Below are 24,118 nucleotides of genomic sequence, written 5' to 3' on the forward strand. Positions count from 1 at the left end.
TGTCGCTGTCCCGTCGTACGTGATTGGTATTATTCATCACTTGTCCTTGGGTTGTCTCGCATATCCTACATATCTTTGGAATTTCTTTCAGTTCGGCTCTGCGCTGCTTATCAGGCCAAGATTTGTTTAGGCAGAACCTTTTTCCCAATGTTTAATTTAAATTTTAAGTATCTTCAGGTAAATTCTTGTTTCATTTTTTTCCTGTTGCTAGGTAGATTTATCGATTTAGTTGCAGCAGGAAGTCGTAAAACATTTTCCCCATTTACTGGTTATACACATATTTTTTCTATGTGCAACTGAAATTTCTAATTGAATTTTATGAATTTATCTTTGGACGACGTTTTGCAGGACTTCCATCCAGAGAAAGTTTGCCGGCACAGCCAGTGAGAGACCAAAAAGGGTTGAGGTCTTGGCTGGGGGACTGGGGGTCAACAGTCAAAAACTAAAAACTTTTACGTTTTCTCCTCGTAACAATGAATGCAGTCGATAAGTAGTGGCATAAGTACCATTTCATTCCACAAAAACACACACCAACAAATATACAGACACGCAGACATGCTCGTATACGAGAAAGGAGAAACCGAAAACGAAATGAATCAGAATTTACAGCAACACCGACTAAGCTGATTGTCTTTAAATGGTATAACAGATGGCGAAAAATTATAATTTTAGTTGAAATTGAAATCAAAATTTCACAGGTTTCTCGTGCATTTGCTCATTGATAGATTCTAATCGCTGCGGAACAATATCCTTCTTAGATCTTCCATACCTCCTCCTTGGAAGGGTATAAGGAAATGTGCCTTCCCTCCCCTTCCACCCCAAGAGACTCGATGAGACTCAAAAACGAGACCGAAGCGACTCCAAGCCCAGCCCAAAGCACAGCTGTTAAGGAAGAACAAGAAGCAGACGAAGAGGAAGAAGCAAAAGTAGAATAAGAATAATAGAAAAGAAAAGGACAGCAGATGGTACAGGGGGGAGCTGCGAAAGGAAACGGAATGGTGCGGCGGGTTGAGGTGGGATGGGATGGTCTCAAAATAGTCATTGTAATAAGAAAATTTTGATTTCATTTTTAGTATTTGTATAAAATTTAATAACGCCGCACAAGATGGCTGACGAAGTCGACGTCGACTGAGAGCTGAGAACTGAGAACAGTGGAATTGCATGAGAGAGGAGCGAGTGAGTGGAGTGGAGTGAGTGCGAAAGGGAGAGAGGGATGGGTTGGGTTGGGTTGAATTCGAAGGGTGTTCTGGGGGGTGGTGGTGGTGGTAACTAAAACGCTTAAAACACACAATCTCGTTTCGGGTTCGGTTGGGATTGGGATTGGGATTTCGGGGTTACGCTTAAACTCTAAGTACATTTTAACTTAACTGCCGGCTCTTTTTTTGTGTGTGTTGTTTGTGCTTCTTCTTCTTTCTCCTTCTCCTCTTTGAGTTTTTTGTTAGTTCGTCGTCCCCCTGTGCGCCTGCATAGCGAAATGTAAGGCGAGAAGGCAAACCCCGATGATGATGACTATGATGATGATTATGGTTGGGTGGCGGTGGCAGGAACTCCGATTTTGCATGGGAGTAAGAGCAAGAGGAAGAGGAAGGGCTGGCAGCAGTGACTTGGGTGGGGTGGGGGCTCGAATTGGTGGTGGTGGTTTGAGATGCTCTAACTTGTGCTTTTCTGTTTCTGAATGTGTATGTGTGTGTGTGTGTGCGTTCGCTTGAGCGCAATTATAAATTTTTGGAATTGTTGTAATTTAGTTTTGTTTGTTTGCTAGTCTCTCCCCCCATTTCTCATACTCGCAGCAGTCCCTTAGCCATTTCTCTCTCTTTCTCTGGCTAGTAATGCTTTACGTTTGTCCATTGTTGTACCAGCTGTGACTGTAGTTGTGCGACAGGCGACAGACAGCGGGAATTGAATAAGCACTTTGATACCCATCATGCAGATTGACATTCAGATGGATCATGAGGAGTGCAGGCTTCATTGGCTGCAGATTGGTTTTCCCATGGAACATAAGAGGTGGTTGTGCAGACCCTGCCCTATTATACATACATTTTTACATTCAAATTCTCTAGCGTTCCGTAATTACAATAGATATTCATATAATGACTGACTTGTAGTATTCTCCTGCATAAGCCGACCCCGCTTCAACGCCGTCACATGTACCCTTTCACACCCTATTCATAACGGGAATAAAAACTTTGCTTTCCTAACTGCGTTGTCGCTGCCGCTGTCGCTGCCTCTGCTTCAGTTGCTGTTCGCTGGCTCTGGCGCTGTCGCTGCCTCTGCCGCTGCTGATTATTACGATAAAGCATAATGATTACATTTTTAGTAGTAGCTTTCCTGAAGGAGCAAGCAGGATGGCAAGTGAGAGGGAATATTGCTTTGTTATTGTTCTGTAAATCGTAGAGTTTTTGAACTTGTTGTTGGGTTTTTGGATAGGAATTGAAATTGGGTTTGGGTTTGTGCTTAGGTTTGGGCAGCTTGTGATTACGGAGGGTTGCTGTTCGGGCTGGCAAATGCGTCGTTCCAACAATTTCCAAATTCTCAGGGTTAGAGTTACTAGATGAAGGACCCAAAAGGGCAGAGAGAAAGAAAGAGAGAGAGAGAATGAGAGAGTTGGAGAGTTTTAGAGGAATTGGCTCTTGCACTTGATTAATTGCGATTTATGCGCCGCTGCTGCTGCCGCTGTTGCTGCTGCTGCGGCTTATGTTCCATGCGATATGGAACTTTTGTGTGTAATTATGGATGGGTGGGCTATGGGTGTGGGTATGGGTGGTATGGGCTGAATGGATTGGATTGGATGTGGATGTGGATGGGTTGCCCGGAGAATAATAAGTAACTGTAATAACGGTCGTTGACATGAGGGTTTCCTGCATTCGTTCGTTCGTTCGTTTTTGTTCCTTTGCTGCTTAACGATTTTTGAAATATGAGCAATAGGGATACAGTGAAGGACGATTTGTTGAAGGGTACTGATTATGTAAGATATGCAATTAAGACGAGCAGGAGGGGTACGCAGCAGGATCATGAGAAACTCACAAGCTGCCTACGAAGCTGCCAGCTGCAGTTGTAAAACGAAAATCATTGAGCAGAGAAAGCAGTGGATCGGCAAGCAGTGACGTCAGTGGAGCGGGGAAGGGGGATACTGCTAAAGGAAGCTGTGCATGCGTTGGCCAGGGCTACAGGAAGCAATGCATTCGTGTGTTGTGGGAAAGGAATATTTTTGCCTTTTTGTTTTGCTTGGCTCATTTGGCAGGCACACCGCACACGACACACACACCAGTAACCACGCACTCCCACACGGCGTCTGCTGGAAGAGAGAGAAAACACAAGAAAGAGAGCGGCAGGCAGCAAGGAGAATAGAACCGTGCTGGCAGTCAGCCCAAAGCCATGGAATGGAGCGCAAAATACGTTATATTACAATTGCGGCTATTGTCATTACTTTTGGCCCACATTCAAAGCGGCACCACACACACACACACGCACACATAGTAATAGAGAAGGAGAGCGAAACGAAAGAGAAGCAGCACAGAGCCAAAGAGCAGAATCAGCCTCATAATTCATAGCCGAACTCATAGCCAAACTTCGGGTGTGCATTGAACACGAGCGCTGCTGTGTGCTGCCGAACGCTCTCATCGGCTTTCGTTGTTGCTTGCTTTGCTGGGTGTCTCGTCTCTCTATGTGTGTGCGCTCTCATCGGCATTCGGTGCCGCCGCTGTCGCTGTCGCTGCCGCTGTGTTTCTGTATGTAGTGTGTTTGTAATTGATTTTATTAGTTTTGGGTTTTTGTTGTGTGTTTGCTGCTGTCGACGCTGACGCTGGCAGCGCTGATGAATTTAAAAAAATTTTGAATTGCCCGCCCTTAGTCATTGACTAAACGTGCAGCAGTGCGAACGCGGCAAGCGGCATAAAGTTCCAGTGTCTACCCGTGTCTCGGTGTCACCACCACCGCCAACGTTCTCCGATCCGGTATTTTGATTCTATTCTTCCAAAATCGCCAAACATATCCCTGATATATCTGCTACATGCATCAGATATATAGAGAGTTCTCGGCACGCGACAAATAAACAGTTTTTGAGTGCTTATACAACAAATAAACCCAAAACGGAAAACGAAAAGAATAAACGCTAAAGCAAAATTCTAGCTGCAACAATTTGTATAATGTGCCACTTTGATAAATAACTAACTAATAGATAAAACACTTTCTTGGGATTAACAACAAACCAGAGAGAGAGAGAGATCAGCGATAACTCTTCACTCAGGATAAAACGGAGAGAGTAACGGCCGAAGGATTTAACCCACAAAACACCAGCAAAATGGTAATTACTTCCCGCAGTCTAGGGAATATGTTCCCATATATAAAATCAAATATGAATCAGCCAGAACGAGCCAATTTCTATTTTATTAGCCGAGTTCTAAGTGTGTGTTTGTGTTTGTGTTTGTGTTTGTGTCTCTGGCGCTCCTTAGTCTTAGTCATTAGCCGCAAAGCGAGTGCCCCTCCCCGCTAGTATCTGCGTCGTTTGGGTGATTTAGATACAGATAAAGATTTGTTCCATATGTCACGCACGGAACTGCAGCGCCACAGCGACATCTTCTACATATAAATTCATCTTTTATCCGTTTAATTTTGTGCTCAATAATCATTGATCATCATCGCTAATTTCTATAATTTCCGGCGTCGCAGCACCATAAAAGGCGACTGCGATTCGAACAGAATCCATAAACCATTACCCAGCAAATACATTTAATAACGAACCAACTTCGAATGACGTCGCCCGAACACTTCCCGTCTCCAAAGCCAAAAGAATGTGGAGAATATTTTGTATATTTTGTATTGTATTTTGTATGTATTACGTATTTGTGCGATCTGCGCTATCGTCGAGCGGATGTGTGCCCTAAGCCCAATCGGAATCCTAAAGTGTGCCCTGGAAATTCCCTGGAATCAAACTTCGATGTTTTTTATCCATTATCCAAGGGGTACTGTGGGAATTTCCAATAATTATTACGCGGAATGGGAAGAGATCTGCGGTGCTCTTAGATATTAAATGTGTAGCAGCAAGGGGAAGCTTTTTAGTTATTGAAAATGTTTATTTATTAGCCATGAAATTAGCTCTCGCAGTACAAAAGTTTCTAGAGAAAAGAACTTAGTCCTAATGTCCATAATCAGAAGATCCTGCCTGGGCCTGGAATGTGCTCTTATATCATCCTTAAAAAAACCCTTTAGCCTCCCTTCTGTCAACACTATTTCACGCACACAAATTTTGGCAAATTTTCTCTATATATTTTTCATTTTTTGCTATTAATCGCCATAAATGCAAAATACCGACAGGCCAAAGAAATAATGAAGAACAATTTTTGGTTTTTGCCTGCAAAATATGTATTCGAAAAGTTGTTCGCATCTGTGTGTTGGGAGATTTTGTGGATCTATTCTGTGAGTATCGCTGCGGTGTACGAAATACACTTTTTGGCACATTAAGAACGCCGCAAAATGCGAAGAGGCAGCCAAATATGAAATTATGATTGCGATTATGATTATGATGATGATGTTGTTATAATTAGAGAACAACGAAAGCGAAAAACGATTCGTAATTATTCAAAAATTGACTTGAAGCAGTCGTCGTCGGTGCTCCTGCTGGCTGCTGGTTAGACTTGGGGCAGCTGCCGTCGCACAGATCGTACAGATCGCATATAGATTTTAGTTATGGTCTTAGTTTCGTGTGTGCGCTTCCATTGCAGCTATTTTTAAGCACACTCACACACACTTGGACACACGAATTACACTTCAAGTGCTTAATCATGGCCCGAACACACCGAGCGTCGAAACTTTTACACAAATCATATTCCCCACCAATATATAAATCCCACTCCCTCCTGGGCAGCTCCTCCTCCTCCTGCTGCTGCTGCTGCTGCTGCTGCCCCATTCAGGGCACACGCCTCCTGCAACTGTTCTTTCGTTTATTTCTTTCATTTTCCATTGAAAAACCAAAAGCGAGAATGTGGACGATATGTTTCCACTCAAAACGTTCGGTTCCGTTCGGTTCATAGGTGGGGGGGAGGAGCTGTGGCGCACGAGATGGGATGGTGTGGCTGGGGGAAATGGCCACATTTGCTTTATTAATCGACCCACACTCACACACACACACACACACACACACACACACACACACACATGCAGACTCTGTCGATAATCGTGGAATACATTATTATTATTATTAGTATTTGGGCGGGGGAACAAACATAAATGGCCAAAAAAAGTGTCTGTAATGAGCATTGCTCGATACGAAATTACTTGCTTACATATTTCAGGCATGCTTCACGAGGAAATTGCCAAATTAAAACGATTCCAAATATAATGAATGTCTGGGCAATGTCAGAGTGTGGGGCTCTATGTATACTTTAAGATGTGTAACAGATGATTGAGGGATCGAGGCATTGGTAATGCCTTTGTTCTAGCTAAAGGCAAATCTTTTGCAAAGCAAACTGAAACTTTTACGCTCAGCAATTGACAGTCCTTTAAGGGTTTTCCACCTTCTGTTGCTGCCATCGATGCGGCTTGACATTCAATTGGCTTTAGTCCTGACAGTCCGCTCTCTCTCTCTCTCTTACACATAAAAAGTGAAAAGTATTCAAGTCACACACGAGCTAACGAGCGAGCGAGCACGCGGCTCCCTGACAGCTCCTGCTGCTGCTCCTCCCTGGCCTGCGCTCTGCCTGTCCATTGAAATGGCAATTATTTGAATTTATTTTTAATGTTTCAATAGATATGTGTGTGTGTGTGTGTTTCCTCTAATTTTTAGCATCTGGAGTGGGATTTTGATCTCTGTTTCCATGTGTCTGCTCGGTTGACTACTTAATTTCCAAGTGCCATAAAAATTTCGATTTGGAATTTAAAATTGAAAGGTCTCCCGCTTCCTCCCCCTCTTTGAATGTCCAAAAACAGTTGAAACGCATTTGGTGTTGAAAATATGTTGGATTATTTATCGCTTCAAATGCTTATAAATATTTAAAAAGCTTCTCCAAATGAAATAAACAATTAGTTTATTTATTGACACTTGATTTGAGAGTGGGGGGCGGGCTGTCCCTTAAAGTGCTCCCTGCTGAAAGGCAAAACATTATTGAGATTTCTTTTCCCCTCTCCGCAGCCATTTCCCGCATCGAATGTCGAATGCAAATTCGTTCCATCACTCACAACTCTCACGCGCGCATAGTTTTTCCCCCCGTAAAGGAAAATTGAATGCAAGTGTAGGGAAAAAGGTGGCCCCGCCACAAACAATGCTTGTCCAGCTGTCCATCAGTCAGGCAGTCCGTCAGTCTGTGCTTCCCTCAAGCTTGGCCACAGTTCAGGTTGAGTCACCGCCGTATGGGGCACACAGGCGTCTTTCATCTATGGCCATCCTGGACGCTGCATTAGAGATGACAGCGTGAGTCGGGCTTGAGGAACTTATAAAAGATTTCTGTATTAAAGCCAAAAGTTTTTTTTTATTTAAAGCAAAGAATCCCTTGCATAAAAGCACCCCCAACTTCTATTTAAATTCTATGAAAAAGAACAACTTTTAGTGCGACCTTAAAGTTTCCTGCGCATTCATCGCTTGGCCTCACGCGACCAGCGCTGGCACAGCACTCACGCGGCAGCGGCGCACTCATCGAGGAGTGTGTGTTCGGTGGGGACTCTCTTTTGAGTTTTAATCCCCATTGGCCCTGGTTGCCCACACAATAAACTCTGACAATCAATCAATGCACGTGTTTAAATATTTTTTTATATTTGCCGCTGACGAGAATTTTTGACAAATCAGTCAGCCAAGGGGTGGGGGGGCTAGAGCTTAGTTATTGGGCTAGCAAAGGACAAGCCTTGGCATATGGAAAAATATAAATTGTGTTCACTCGTGGGTCTTGTTTGAGGCGTCACCCCGAAAGTCGTTCAATTAAAGGCGATTTAAATGTATAGAAGTTGCTCCAACGAGCTAAACTGAGACCAAGACAGAGAGAGAGAGAGAGAGAGAGAGAGAGAGAGAGAGAGAGAGATACATACGAACAAAGTGGAATGTCTTAATTAATTTTAATTATTTTCAATGGGCATCGACTATGAAACACGAAGAAAGGCATGGAACGGCGGCAGCGGCGATAAGAGCAGCAATTAAGTAACGAAATAATAGCAATCGACTTATAAATAAATACTTATGATGGTACCCACAGGCACCGCTTAGGGGTAACATGACAATTGGTTGCGCCGCTTAACCCGCTCTCCCAAACCCGAACCCGAACCCGAACCCCAAGCCAACCGAATCCATCGCCCTCTTTTTCTGGCAATTTTCGGGCGCTAAAGTTTTCACGCCACCCAAAAGTGTTGGCTGCCTGGCTTGCATTTTCCCAACTATTAGGAGTTTTACCATATGCCCGAAATGCGGGTACCGTGCTCCCCTCCCTCCCTGGGCTCACATTAATTTATTTGTCTGCAACATGCAAACCAATTGACAATCAAACGCAATTAGTCACAATAAAACGTGAAACGTGAAATGGAAACGCATTTTGCTGCTCAACCAAAAAAAAGAACACAAAAAGAAACAGAATACAAATGAAGAATTCTGTATGTGATGAGATCCAGATACGGGATCTGGGGATTGCCTTGAAATGTTTCCATTTGTTCATAAATTATGATCACAGCAGAAGAAACGGAGGAAGATAAATCATCATTTGCTTAGGTCAAGGTGAATTTATTTCACCACAGGGCAATCTCCCCATATCCATTCCTTTCTAGCTCTTGTCTCCCCGAGCGTGGTGAATAGGTTGTTGGCGTAGAACGTCACCTTGTTAGTAAATTCACCTTGGGCGCAGGTAGCTCGCCGGTAAAACGCCCCCCCAAAAAGTTGTTGTCGCCAGCAGATAGAAGGCGCGAGGAAGAGAGATTGAAGAATTGAGAGAGCGCAACGTTGAGTTCTGCTGAAGCAAATCAAAGTGTTTTGGGCTTAACTAGAGGCAATTAATCATTCAATAATGTTTGAGGACAAGCGCGCGACAAAACAGTGGAAGATGCTCTCTCTCTCTCTCTCTCTCTCTCTCTGTGGGGACTATGCTCCTCTCTCTTTAAAGTAAAGAAGAAGATGAAGATGCGCTCTCTTTGCAAATTTATCTCCTCTCTCTCTTTAAAGTCAATCTGAGTTCTAATCTAACTTAAAGCAAATTTCAACCCCAAATCCGTTGCTTCCCATTCGCATATGGCAGGAATTTGGACTTGGCCTACTTAGCGTTGGCTTCCCATGGCTTCCCCTGGCTTGCCCCTTTTCAGCGCTTCACAAAATTAATAGGAATTCTTGCCTTATACCTAGATTAGCAATATTTGATAAGTTTTGTATGGGTGATGGGCAGATCCAGACATTTGTTAGTGGTGCAGAAAAAAAGAGCAATGCCAGGAGAGACACTGCAAAAAAAGGGGTTGCTGTTGCTGTTGCTGTTGCTTGGGTTGCATCATCCTCGTCATCGTCGGTCATAATGATCTTCATTGTCGTTTGCCGTTTGTGTGTGGTTGTTGTTGGGTTTGTTCAGCATTTCGCATGGCGTGCACTTAATAAAATAGGATTAACATTTTATAGTGAACGTCTGTGCCCGGTCTCCACTTTTGCGGCTGTGTGTCTGTGTGTGTGTGAGTGTGAGTGTATTCCCTGGTTCCTTTTGTAAATTCAACAACTGCGCATTGCTGTCGTTTCTTCATGTGGCATTTAGACGTTGCCTTTGCTGTACTTGTACTTGTAGGTATGTCTGTATGTATAACCAGTTATTGGAATAATGACAGCTGTGTGATATGCTGAACGGGGACCTCTCGAGAACACTCGAAACCAACAGAAACAGCAAAACTCCCAGCCGAAGGCCATTTGTCGCTGTCCTTTAAAGCTAATTCTTTGAGCAAATGCAATTTATTGTTTTGTTTTATTGAAGAGTTTTCAGGAGTTAACTTTGAACCTTATGTGCAAGAAAACAAATCTCCTTACAGGCATGATCTTTGCTGTGTGAAAATAGGCAAAAAATGTGCCACTTCTCAGCAGCTTATGCTCCCCACGCCAACTGGCAATCATTAGCCTGCCAATTGCCTGCCTCTCTTACTCCCTTTCTTCTAGTCTCTGTCTCCTCTTTAAGCGTGAGCTACTTTTGTGCTCTCCTTTGAGCAGGCATAACTTATGCATCAACGCGTACCAATTTCAGCATAAATCGCGCAGTCACCCCCGATCTCTGCCTTTTGTCATCATCATCGGGAGTTGTCGTTGTCCCTCGCGCTATCCCTGTCTCTCTCTCCCTCTATATGCCTCTCTTTAAGTTCGTTTTGATTGTTTTTTGTTTTGTCGTTAAAATATTTCTTTTTGTTTTTTTTGGGTGTGTTCTGTATTTTAATGGCTCTATGGAGCTGAAGCCCAAAACGCTTGCGCACTGCGCTGCTGCGCTGCCACTTCCTTTCGTCGCGCACTCACACACACACGCAGTATGTTCCCCCCCCCTGCCATCAATATTTTAGCTTGTTTAATTTCTTTCGAATTTGTCAAAAGAAAAGAGACAAAAAAGAGAGGAGGCAAAACGAGCGTAGAAAAAACAAAAGTAACATGATTTCAGTTTTTACTTGAAGTAAATCGAGACGCACACGCACACACACACACACCGCACACACATACTCCACTCGTTTCGCCTGCTAATCCCTCAAATGTCTCGTTTTGGTTGTAGGAAGAGGCAGGGGCAGAGAGACGGAGACGGAGACACAAAAGGAAGAGTGTGGTGTGGTGTGGTGAGAGTGTGACGCGGCGCAGACGGGCTGGGGACGACTCACTTTGAATTATTAAAACCTAATCTTGATTCTACAATTTCAGTTAGAGTTCAAACAAAAAGCAAACAGAAAGAGTAAGAGTGTGCGGGTGATGCGGAAAAGGGGATTGGTATACATTTTAATATGTGACTTCGATGCGATCGCACGAACCAGAGCTGCGTCGTTCGTTCGTCTGTCGTTCGTTCGTCTGCCGCTCTTCCCCTTTTGCAGGTACGCGCGCATCCCCAAGTCGTGGGTTTATCGTGGGTCGCCCCCACCTTGAGATGACTGCCGCTCTCGCGCTCGTTCCCACCCGCTTCTCTTCGCTCTCCCACCCAGAGCTCTGCCGCTCTTTCTCCTTCCCGCTTTGACTGACTTTAGTCTCAATTTTAGGATTAAAAATGTCGTCAGCATTTTTTATGCTGAATTTCAAGCTTCTCAACAAGACTCTCCTTCCATTTGGCATTGATTTTAAGCGGAAAAAAGCTCAAACTACGACTATAAAGCACACCCCTGGGGACAGAAGAATTTGCTGCTGTGCTTTGGTCTCTGCCTTGACAGCTGATTTGGGTATTCGTTTGTGCCAAAACTATGCAGACTTTCGCGTGTATTCGCATGGAAAAGTAGCCGCAAATCGAATTCCACTTAAGAAGAGGCTTTTAATTAACAGAAACATCAGTTTTAATTTAATTTGTGCAGCCATGAATCAAGGTACCAAAAGACCGCCCAAGATCACATGGAAATATCATAGAAATGATTGCCATCCCTCCCCCCCCAAAGAATGTGCATAACAAATGCACAGCCCCAAGATCCCAAGCAAATTGTCTGACCAGTCGCAAATCAGAATCAATCTACAAAATGTGCATGTGCCCCATAGAATCATTTATACGCTATATAGTAGTAGTCACCCATCGATGTTGACTAGAGCAAAGGCAACAAAATTAATTTATTAAAATTTAAAGCGCAAATGGAGCAGAGCAACAGCAAAAGGCAAATGGCAATCAGTAAGCAAATAAATGGCAATATGTACGGGCTGGAATGGGGGGGTTTATAAGGTATGAATCATGCGTCACACTTGCGCATTATAATCGAGAGATGTGGAGCGGTGGGGGAGGGAGACTGGACACCACAGGCTTCGACTTCCAGCTTCGACTTCCAGCTTCGACTTCCAGCTTCGACTTCCAGCTTCAAACTTCCAGCTCCAAGCTGCAGTTTTTGTTTTGTTGCATTTCGGTGTTTGCTGTTGCCGTGGGGACTTTGATTCTCGTATCTAGATACTCGCTGGGCAACCCAACTGCGTCCAGGTGTGCAAAGACAAACAAATTGTGCAGCTACACAACATTTTCTGTGTGGGGCAGACAAGACATTTGGGGCACAGACACATTATTGTCGCGGTGCAAAGAAATGCAAAGAATTCAATGTGCGACAGCTTAATTAAGGTTATCTATCAAATGTGATTAGTTTAGTCAAAAGTTGATAGTGTTTCCCTTTGGACATTTGTAAGCCCCCTAAACGATGCAATTAGCAATTAAATTTCCGTTGACCTAATGCTAGGCAAAGTCTTAGGCGACTTATTTATCAATTACACAGACAAATAAACCAAAAGCAAAGGCCTGCGTGTGTCTGTGTGTGTGTGTGTGTGTGTGTGTGTGTGTGATAAACAAAAGAGCTTTAAATTATGTGTAGCATTAACAAATTTGTTGTTGACACACACACACACACAGGCAGCGACACAGAGACACTTCGGCATTCCCATGACTTTAATTACGATTTAATATTTATTTAGTTCGATAAGGCCAGGTAATTATTGTGTGCCCCATGACTGGCTGGGCGCTGCACCCAAAACCCAAAAATCCTATAGGATGTCTGCGTATTTGTTTGACTATCATAGCCTTAGGGGTGGTGGCAGGGGTGGGGGTAGGGGTGAGTGGTAATCAAATGCCTAAGTAAATTTGTTGAACAAATCATTGATGGTGCTCTGGGGGCAATAATATTCTACTGCATGTGAGTAAACTAATGCCAGAATTTGTGATATTTGAATGGGAGTAACTTTAGACTTTAGTTTAGGGTTGGGAAATATATTTTATATAATTTATTAACACTTTAAATTTGTGTTTTTAGTTGATTTTTTACTTGGAAAATTGTTGTATAATTTCTGCGCCTGAGTTGCTGTCTTTAAGTGCTTAGAAAGTATTTTTAAAAGCATTTTTAAGCAGCTTTTAACAATGATTTGCACACTTTACATATGAAAGTTATGCACAGCATAATAGCGACAATTTTCTTAATTTTGTTGTTAGTTTTATCTTCAAATTTAAAGTGGGTTACCCACACCACGCCCGACCGCCGCCCGCACTCTTTTCCACAACAAATTACGTAGAAAATAAGACAACGAAAGAATACGAAATAAAAAGTTATAAACTATACAAAGAAGGCGTTGAGCAGCGGGGTGGGGCAGCATTTCCACCGCTAGGCGTTCCATTTGGTTTGCTTTCGCCTTTGGTTTTGGGTCTGTCGCTGTGGGGCGTGGAGGTGGAGTTTCGTTTTTTATCAGCATTTGCTTAAATTACCAAGAATTAGTTAACACGTTTTTGTTGTTGTTGCTGCCCGCCCCTATGGCTCTCTGTTTGGCATAATTAAACAATTTTTTGGTCGTATTTCTGTGCGCAATTAAATTAATTTCTTCCTTTTGGGTCTTAGCCGCCGCCTGATAAAGTGAAGACAAACATTTAAATTGCAAAAGATACAACAAAGGGAGCAGCACAGACGCAGATACATGCAATATTTATGAGATATTAATTGTGACAGTCGGGCAGCAGTCGGGGGCTAAGCAGATTACAATGCCCCAGCAGCAGCAGCTGCAGTTCTGTGCTCTGATTTGCTGCCTTCCCAGGAGTCGGGGAACAGTTTTTGGTACGTGCAAAAACATAAAGAACTGAGGCCAAGGAATGGCCAAGGGGACAGGCTGCGGGCACAGTCGCAGCTGTATCCAACAAGCAATGTGCGTGGCCACCTTTTCAATTCAATTCAATTCAATTCATTCACTCGGAATGAATAACATTCATGTTCAGGGCTATGAATTAATGCCACGGCACAGCTCCAAAGTGTCGCATGCAAAGAAATGTAACGCCAAAAAGGAAGGAATTTTCACAGCGAGGAATTTAACATTTGTTCTTAGGAGATTTGAGATTTGAGTAACCCAAAAACCTCTTTAATTTGTTAGCCAATTTGTGTTTCTTTTTGGCCTAATTAGCTTTCTCCCCCACTGCAAATTCCTTGCATATTTTGTGCCATTAGCTGCTGGTCGATCAATTCTTTTTGCCCCATCAAATGTATCCATAATGAACGTCTCTCAGATCTGGGATCTTTCCTGTGTGTGTGCTGTGTGTGGCAAGTACTTATTAATGCTCATGTGGAATCGGTTGCTGTGCTGTTCACATTAAGATCAGATACAAAGATACATTATCTGCGCGCGCGCTGAGCTTTTGTGGTGTGTGTGTGTAGTGGTAGTAGTAGGCGTTCGTCAATGCTGTGCAGCAATTAAAGCGCTTAAGGGGGGCAGAGTGGAAGCCACAGGCAGAGCCAGAGGAGCAAGCAGTGCAAAAGGCAGCGGCAAAGGCAGAGTCTCGCAGCCAAAGCCCGGAGTCAATCGTTAAGTCTGAGTCTTTGCTGTCTTGCTACTTAAAGATACATGCCACATACAGCACACACACACACACACACACACGCAGAAGGGGCACACACGCAGCACGCAGATGTTGACTCGAATCCGATCGCTTTTGCTTAGGGTTTCTCTCTCGTGGATAGATATAAATAAGCGATATGTGTAATTCGGGTCACTAACCGTTAACAATCAATTTCATTTGTTTAAAAAGAGACTGCTGCAGCCCGGGGGCTGCACAGGGGGGTATAGAAATGAAGGCAATGGAGTGCTGGATTGTGTATTGGATTGGCTCCGACTGCCTGTAAATATAATATTGCCATAAAAATTGACATCCGATCATTTGTAATTATTATTGCCAGCCAGCCGGAGAACATGACAAGGCGTCGCGTCGGCTACTGCTTGGCAAGCAGTGTTTGCGGCTTGGCAAGCAGTGGGGCGTGGCCATAGCTTGGATGTGTTTTTCGCCATTGGCTGGGGCACCAGCTAAAGTACATATTTATTTACTTGCTTGACTTATGTGTCTGTACATATAGCACACAGATCTGACTGCGATCGGTTTGCCGATCCAACACAAATCATTCTAAATGGTTCGTGTCTCGCGCTCGACTCATTCCATTCCCATTCCTTCGCTAATGGTAATCACAGTGCCATAATTTACATGGAGAGACGACTCCCAGTCGTCCAATATGTGCTCCCCCCCCTACTACCAGTTCGTTCAACTCGTTCAATCAATCTTAGATTCGGTTCATGGAACAATTAATGCCAAAAAGGCAACGAACAAACCCAACTTATCCGGCGGAGAGTACGCGGAGAGTGCTACGGGGGAGGGGTGCAGGGCGGGGGGTTAGAGGTAGCGGGGAAGGGCTTTCTTTTTTGTGTGGCAAGTTGTGTTGTCTACTTGAAGAGTTTCGGGCTGTTCGGGTGTTCGGTTTTTGGTTTTTTTTTCAGTTTTTCGTTTTAAGACCAACTTAAATGGAACCAGAAATTATTTTCGAACGCCTTCAAGTGCTGCCAGCCAGCCAGCCAGCAGCAGCAACAACAACAAAACACATTTAAAAGGAATGGAGAAAAAAGTTGATTCAAAAGTTGGAGGCGCAATCATGACTTGATGCGATTATAAAGAAGTTTTTTGTGTGTGTTTGGGTCTGTGTGGGGCAGGGGGCAGTCGGCATTAATGCTCAATACAAATAGAAATTAGATACACACACACACACACAGACACACATGGCCACACATGTGTGTGCTGTGGATACTCAAACAATTTCTCAATATTCAAATGAATTTTTGGAGAAAATGACTAAACCAAAAAATAAGATTGAAAACGCAGAACGAAGTGCTTAGAATTGTTTTCTTTTTCTTGTCTGTCCGCTCTTTGGGCTCTGCTGTGGCTTTTGGGTTTGCTTTGCTTGTAGCTAGGGGGTGGAGTGTAAGTAATAATAATAACCATCACATGTGTCTGCACTGCGTACTGCCAGCGCAGAGACTCGTAAAGATAACAGCGCCCCAAACCCCAGACCAGTGTGAAAGAGCGTAGCCGAACCCACATCAAGCAGAGTAACTCCCTGCCCCCACCCCCGCTTTGCTATGGAATTTAAAATCTCAAATTTGACTGCTGACTGTGGACTTTCAATTGGAATTGTGTTTCGGCCTCAAAAGTTGGCCCAGGCATGATGGGGCTTGGGCCCAGACAACATACTTTGACAGTTGACCAATAAAAAAGTTTTAACGAAGTTGCGGGATTAATGGAATTTTCCCACAATTGCCCAGAAAGTATGCCCAAAATAATGCAGCAGCCAGGCATCATTGGTGCATGGAGAATACATCAATTTGTTGTGCATCCTGCAAAGTGTAATTTTTAATCAAAGATACATAACAGGTACACAGAGGGTACATCCAATAATTGTACATAATATTGTACATAAAATGCACACCGAAAATGTACATTTTAAATGCAATTCGAAACCTTCTTCGTCAGTAAACTAATTTCTAGCAAAATTCCTCGCCCGCTCTGGCCATTTCCGAGCACTTTATGATCATTCTGCATTATTCGTAGCAAGCAGAGTGACAAACCAATTTGGTCTTTGAGAGACAGAAACACCAACAATTGGCATGGGGCACCGCACCACCTTATAAGGCGTCGCTGGGCTGGCAGCAACAAAGTTTGTGGATGATGGGTCGAGGCGGTGGAGGAGTTGACTCGAACGTGGTAGAGTAATGAACTTGTCAGCCAGGGTTTTTTTTATATTCCTTCATTTATTCTCTGAATTTTCTTACTTTACTATACTACGTTCTTACACTAGCGGGTATATAATATGATGCGGGAAGTATTGGGAGTGGGCGCCCCACGCGCGCGGTACTGCCGCAAAGCATTGCTTCGCACGCTCGAAGGCTCCTACTCCGTCTCCTGCTTCCGCCTTCTCTCCAAAACTCTCAGAGTTCGCATAACCCTAGAGGCGAACTCTGCGGCCGCTTCCCAAGCCCTTGGCTCGGACAGCATGATCGGCACCAAGGTCTCTGTGGAGATCCTGGCGCCTACTTCTGCCTCCAGGCGGCGACGCTCGTGGTCGAATCTGTGGCATTCGAAGAGGACGTGCTGTGCGTCCTCCACTATGCCGGTGCCACACGCTGGGCACCCGTCCTCCGTCTCGTGGCCGAAGCGCTTGAGGTAGCTGCGGAAGCAGCCGTGTCCGCTCAGCGCCTGGGTGAGATAAAATCCACGTGGCCGTGCCTCCTCTCGAGCCAGTCCTGCAGCTTCGGTATGAGGGAATACGTCCAGCGCCCCTTGGATGAACCGTCCCACTGGGCCTGCCATCTATTGATGCTGCTCCTCCTTGCGGCTACCTTCAGCTCGGCTCTTGACACCTCGCTTTCGCCCTGCTCTGCGGTATGGATCTCCTGTCTTTCCCTTTATCAGCTCCCCTGAGTGGGACTTGCCCGGCGATGACCAGCGCGGCTTCGTCCGACACAGTCCGGAACGAGCACGCGATCCTAAGGGCACACAGCCTGTACGTCGCCTCCACGCCTCGCATGTAGGTTTTCACCTGAGCGGCTTTCGCCCACGCGGGCGCGGCGTATAGGATCTGCGACGTCACAACACTCGTCAGGAGCTTCCGCGTTGCCTGCTTCGGGCCTCTGGTGTTGAGAAGCATTCGCGAGAGTGCTCCTATGGTTCCGCTGGCCTTCCTCTGCACGTACTCCAAGTGCTCCTTGAAGGCGAGGCGAGTGTCGATGACCACCCCGAGGTATTTGATTGCCCTCTGCGAGCGGATCGTGGTACCCCCGACCTGCACACATGCTGTTTCTACAGCTTTCCGGCTCGATATCAGCACCGCCTCAGTCTTCTGCGCAGCCAAGTCCAGTCCGGCGACCGTAAGCCACGACTCCACGGCACGGATGGCCGCGTTGGCGAGCTCCTCCACTGCGGCGAGGTGCTTGGCCACCACCACTAGAGCGACGTCGTCCGCAAACCCCACCATGCTGGTGTTGGCTGGCATCGGTAGTCTCAGGACTCCGTCGTACATGGCGTTCCAGAGCAGGGTCCCCAAAACGGAGCCCTGCGGGACTCCGGCTGAGACTTCGTATGCCCTGGAACCCAGACTGGTCTCGTACGTCAGCACCCTGTCGCTGAAGTAGCTGCGTGCTATCCTCTGCAGGTAACCAGGGATGCTGAAACGCTGTAGGGCCTCCAGAGTGCGGCTCCAATCGGCCGAGTTGAACGCGTTCCTTATGTCAAGTGTCACCACGAGACAGTAGGATTTGGATCCTCCTCTCCATCTGGAACCAGCGCAGGCTTCCTCTGCCGTTTTTACCACCCTAGAGATGGCGTCCAGCGTCGACTTCCCCTTCCTGAACCCGTATTGCTCCGGGGAGAGGCCGCCTGCTGCTTCGATAGCTGCACTGAGCCTCGTGGCGATCACCTTCTCGAATACCTTCCCTATCGTGTCCAGGAGGCAGATGGGCCTATAGGAGGACGCCTCGCCCGGCGGCTTTCCCGGCTTGGACAGCAAAAAGAGCCGCTGCCTCTTCCACCTCGATGGGAACGTACCCTCGTGGAGGCATCTGTTGAACAGACCCGTCACCTCGCTTGGGATCAGCGCTAGTGCAAGCTTCGTCGCTCGGTTCGGAATAGCGTCCGGCCCCGGTGCCTTCTTGGGGTTCAGGTCTCTGCCTGCCTGCAGCACCTCTTCCTCCGTGACCTCGCAGATGTCGTCCAGGCTGTGCTCGGGGCTTGGGGATGTTGTTACGGGCCGCCCTTGCGGGAACAAGGTCCTAACAATCCCCTCCAGCACTACTGGGTCCGTTGGGGCTCTGCTTCCGGCGTTGATGCTCTTTACCACCATCTTGTAGGCGCCTCCCCAGGGGTCCTCCTCGGCGGCGTCGCACAGCTTGAGGAAGCATTCTCTTTTGCTGTCTCTAATGGCGGTCTTCAACTCCTTCCGCGCGACTTTGTATGCCTCACAGCAGGTTACCAGTCGCGGAGTTCCCCTGGCTCGTTGGAGCTGTCTTCTCGCGCTGTGGCAGATTTTGCGGAGCTCGGCGATGTCCTCGTTCCACCAGAAGACTGGGGCATGGTGCCTCCCAAACGCGCTTCGCTGGAGCATGCTCCGGTCGCAGGCCGCTTCCACTGCATCCCCCAGATGGGTCGCCCACTCGTTGGCTCCCTCAGACACTGGAGCCGTGTAGGTTATGAGGGCGCTTGCAAAGGCCTGAGTCCTCAGCGTTCCCTGCCGATACGCCTTCCTTAGCTGGGTGGGAGCTGCTCTTCTCCGAACCGGTCCGCCAAGCACGCACTCGATGGCCTCATGGTCGCTACCTGTGTAGGCGTCGCTGATTCTCCAACTGGAGTTTCTGGCCAACGCGCTGCTGATGTACGTGAGGTCGATGACTGACCCCATGCCTCCCCCTGCTGAACGTCTGTTGGGATCCTTCGTTGAGCAGCACCATGTCCACGGTAGCGAAGGCCTCCAGCACCGTGCGTCCTCTAGCGTTGGTTAGGGGAGGACCCCCACCCAGGGCCCAGGCGTTGAAGTCGCCCCCGACTACGACGTCGCTTCGTCCTCGCAGGTCTCCGATCAGCTCGTCGATGATTCGACTGAAGGTCTCCAGCGGGAGGCTGGGCGCCAGGTAGCAGCTGTAGACCCACTTGCCGCCTACTTTGCCTCGGACGAACCCATCGGCCGACTTTATGTCGCAGATCTGGGGCGTCTCCACTCCGCATGTCCACAACGCAGCTCTGCCCGAGCGATCTGTGGCCCAGTCGCTGCAGCTGGGAACCCTATAGGGCTCGCTGAGGATTGCCACCTCCGATCCCCGCTCACGCACCGTCTGTTGCAGGAGGTCCTGCGCGGCCCTGCAGTGGTTCAGGTTGAGCTGGATCAACCGCATGTCTTGCTGCGTTGACCGACCCCGCTGACCGCGGCCGGGCAGCTTTTGCTGCCGGCCTGGTGCCTGAACTCCTTCTTGCCCGATGCCGAGCAAATGAAGCATGATGGCTCTTTTTGCAGTCCACTGCTTTGTGCCCCTGCTCGCCGCATTTGATGCAGCATCCGCTCCTGTCTACTGCGCTCCTACAGCTGCTAGCGATGTGCCCAGGTTCCAGGCATCTGTAGCACCTCGGGAGTCCTCCTCTTTCGCGGATCCTGCAGACGGTCCATCCGATCCGCACCTGTCCCCGCTCCAGTACTGCTTTGCCCAGGGAAAAAGGCAAGCTGACCACCGCCGATTGTGACTCCGCGTAGCCGCGTCGCAGGCTTCGCACCCTGACTTGACCCTCCTCTATCCTGAACTGGCTCGCGATGGCGGAACATATCTCACGCTCTGTCGCGAGGGAGTCCAGATCGCGGATCTCCAAGACGACCACCTTCGAGTCCTCCGTCAGCGCACGCACTGCCGCTGCGTCGCCAAGTACGCGTGCGATGCTCTCCTTCATGGCCTCCGCGCTCTCTGAGCTGTCTTTTGCCACCTCCAGCAGAAGATTGCCGTTGATGGTGCGGCGTACCCTGGAAACGCAGCTTCCCAGGTCCGAAAGCTGGTTGTCCTCCCTCCTAGTCACCATAGCCAGCACCTCGCTGTACGTCTTACCGCCCGCGTGCACCACGACCGCGTCAGGGCGTGCACGGTGCGCCGTCCTCGCCTTCTTGGACACTACTCTCCACCCGCTATCCTGGTTTTTTAGGCTCTCTTGTTGGCTGGGGGCATGGTGCGTCGCCTTCTCCTCTTGCGGCTTTAACTGGGCCTTCTTCTGCTGCTTCTTAGGGGCGCCTTTAAGACCTGCTGGGCGCATAAGCGTGGGAGCCTGCTTCCCAACAGGGCCCTCCGACACCTCAGGCTGGCTTAGCCTTCGCCACGGCTCGGTTTGCGCTGCGGCATCCTTTTTCCAGACCTTCGTTGTCTGCTGCTCCTTGTCCGCGCTCTGAATGCTCAGTGAGCAAATCGAGCACCGGACTACGCCCGCTGCGCCCTCTTGGATGTCACTGGTGCCCGCTACGGCTGCCTGGTTTGCATCCTGAATGGCCAAGTGCAGCGCCTTTATGCGCAAGAACAAGGTTCTGGTCGCCTCATTTATATGGCGCGTGCTCTTGTCCAGCATCCGAGACGTGATCTCCTCCAGAAGGCTACCCAACTCCGCTAGGTTCTGCTGACCGGTAGCTTGCTGCGATGCCTTGCACTTTTTTGGCGGCGTCGATCTCTGCGTGCTCGCCGGGCTCGCGGGTTCCCGCACCCTTTTGGGGGTCTCTTTGGGGTCTACTTCAGAGCCCTGAACCGCTGCTTGCGCTGTCTGTAGTACCGGTGATCGTATGAGATTGCTTCTCTTTCCAAACACCGAAACATCAGCCTCCGTCCCTTCTTCCGGCAGTTGGCGCGGCGATCTTGCCAGCGCCGATCTGCCCACGAACGGGTTTCCCGCATCCATTTCTGCGCTATATGCGCTTCGTGGCTATGTGGTCCGCTCTAGTGGGCTCCCTCGCTGGCCAAGGATTTCCCCTAGGCTTCACGATGGGGGATATACCGCCCCTCCCCGGTCCCCGACGTCCCGTTGACCGGGACACCGCCTGAGCGGGGGATCGGAGTGTGGTCGGATCCGTGACCTTTTCCCACTGGCCCTTGTGCAGACTTTCCAAGCCTAGAAATTTGGCTGGAAAACAAATTTGCAAATTTGCAACTTTGCGACTTTGCGTCACCTTATCCCCTTTTTCCCTTTGCGATCTTTGCTAAGTGACAGCTGCAGACGGTGGAGTATCGATATATCGATATATCGGTATATGCAAGTTGGCCTGCACTCCCCACCACTATTAGCAATCAGCTGTTCGCGAATAAACAAAGCAAGGTGCGCAATTGGGAAAATTGTTTTTGTCGCTTAAAGAAGAGAGCGCGAAAAAACCGTGACCCCCTCACCTCTCCTCCCTTCTTCGCGGGATGGAGCGTCGCTTTTCAACTGGATTCTGCGCCGGGAGATTCACCCTGGACGCATATGTCGGCCTGGCTCGGTACGTACCCTTCCCTCGGGCACCTTCTTCTCACTTTTGCCTTTTTTCAGGCGATTCCACGCGCGGAAAATGACTTTGACGTTGGAGGAAAATAAACGCGTCCGATCGCTTTCACTTGCCACTTGCCTCTCCCTTGTCAGCCAGGGTGTGTGTGTGTGTGTGTGTGTGCTGCACAAGAAAGTAGTAACTACAACTAATGTACATGCATATGTAAATATGTAAAAATGTATGTACAAATATGTATGCATATGTACTCATGTATGAAACTGCTCCAATTGTTTCTTCTCCGCTTGCTTTTGGCTTTTGCTGTGTTTTTGTTGTTGGGGAATCAAAGATAAAGGTAATCCATTTGACTTGACGATATCTATGACTGTCACACACATCGCAAGCGAAGTCTCTGTCGCAGTCACAGTCAAAGTTTCAGTTCCATTATTCCACCGTTCCCCACCCTTTGTGTGTGAGCGTCGCTCCCTCTCCCTCTCTCTCGCTCTCGCTCTCGCTCTGATTTGAAAACTATGCACAGCTGCGCAATTTCGTATGCGGAGGGAGAGGCTTGGATTTTGGATTTGTTTGGGTTTGGGGCTTTGGGGTTTGGGCGCTGCTGACTAATGAAATACAACAATAATAATTTAGTAAGTTTTAGACCTACGCATGCGTCGTGGAGACAGCAGGAGAGGGGCGGCGGGGCAATTGTCGCACAAAGCGCAATTTGTCGTCGCCTCGTTGAGGAGTCCACAAAAGTCGTTGAACCGCGCGTGCTTCTCCTCTTCCATCCCTTTCGCTCTCTCTCTCTCTGCTACTTTTTTTGGGTGTAGACAAAAGCCAAAATGCTTTGACAAAGAAAAATCTTACAGCTAGGCTAGTTACAATTGTAAGTAGCACAGAGACAGAGATACAGATACAACGATACTCTACTCAGATACCAAGATACTCAGCTACACAGCCACAGCCACAGCTTTTGCGCTGACAACTGCGCAGGCGCGCGGCTTGTGCGTCATGAAATTAGTTTATTTGTTTGCATAAATGTGCCACAGCGGTGTCTGTCTGTGTCTGTGTGTCTGTGTGTGTGTGCAACAAATTTCTAATAAATTTGTTGTTTCGGCAGCCGTGTCATGGCATGCACACCTGGAGCATAATTCGCCCCAGAGCCACAGAAGCAGTGGGAGAGGCAGAGGGGGAGACCGAGCCAGCCATGAGTCAATTTCCGTCAGCTGCAGCAGCAGCAGCAAAACTTTGGCTGAAAAATCTGAGAAATATATTCATCAGTGAGTGTAATCTGTCAGTAATCTAAGACTTTAATCAGCATTGAGAGAATAATGCTAAGAAGTGGCGTGCTGGATGTCAGATAATTGTCTTAGGAATTTGCCGATTAAACGAATTTTAAGAATGAAATTTATATCGGAATGAAAGTAATTTAACTAAGAAATAGTTTAACGAAGCGGCACTGATGATATTTAACTGAAAGATAAGTTTATTTATGGAATTTCTTCTGGAAATTATCTAAATTTTAATTCTCTACCAAATCACTGCCCAAATGTATTCCCTTTCCTGGTTCAAGAGGGCACACTTGAGCCACTACGATTTCCTGTTTTTATCGAATCTTTTCGGTTAAAGCAATTAACAAAAATTCCATTTTAAAATATCATTCCAAAAATATTGACACTCCTTAACATTATGGGTAATAGTCGGCTTCTCGCTGCCTCTCTCTCGCTCTCTTAAGTACGAGTAGAAGAAATTTGCTCGAGCGAGAAATGTTCGAGGGGGAGAGCCACTTGAGGCGGCTCTTCCGAGCAACCTTAGAACAATAAACAGCGCACAACAAATTATTTTTTCTTCTGATTTAAGCATTCAAATCAATGAATGCCTGCCACTCGAATGTACCACGCTACACGTACAGAATTTACCACTCGAGAGACCAGACCCAAAATGCAGGAGGGGAACTCGCTCGTTGCCTCTTTTCGGCCACTTGAGCGTTCGATGACATTTCGTTTTTAGTTTTTTCTCTACGTATAATTATTATAATACATAAATTTATGCTACACAGCAGCAGCAGAATGTGGGGAAGAAGTGGATAGAAAGAACAGAGAGAGAGAGAGAGACAGAGAGAGAGAGAGAGAGAAAGAATTTGGTGTAAAATCATTTCAAGTGTTGCTCGAAAGTTGAACGATTCCCCGAGAATCAGTGTGGCAGGGCACGACCAAAT

General features: G+C 47.1%; 1 protein-coding gene across 4 annotated transcripts in view; it reads left to right on the forward strand.

The window, feature by feature from the left end:
* Positions 1-24,118, forward strand: part of LOC117892734 — a 43,513-nt gene that overhangs the window by 13,777 nt on the left and 5,618 nt on the right. Inside the window, exon 1 of one of the 4 annotated variants that reach the window (XM_034799157.1) lies at positions 3,848-4,303. The exons of the other annotated variants lie outside the window; for them this stretch is intronic. Within the exon in view, the coding sequence (XP_034655048.1) occupies positions 4,301-4,303 (3 nt within the window). The 5' untranslated portion in view covers positions 3,848-4,300. Of the gene's footprint in view, positions 1-3,847; positions 4,304-24,118 lie in introns of those variants that run through there. 4 annotated transcript variants of the gene reach the window in all.

The sequence above is a fragment of the Drosophila subobscura genome, chromosome E (genome assembly GCF_008121235.1).
Source record: "Drosophila subobscura isolate 14011-0131.10 chromosome E, UCBerk_Dsub_1.0, whole genome shotgun sequence".
In the NCBI taxonomy this organism is placed as follows: Eukaryota; Metazoa; Arthropoda; class Insecta; order Diptera; family Drosophilidae; genus Drosophila; species Drosophila subobscura.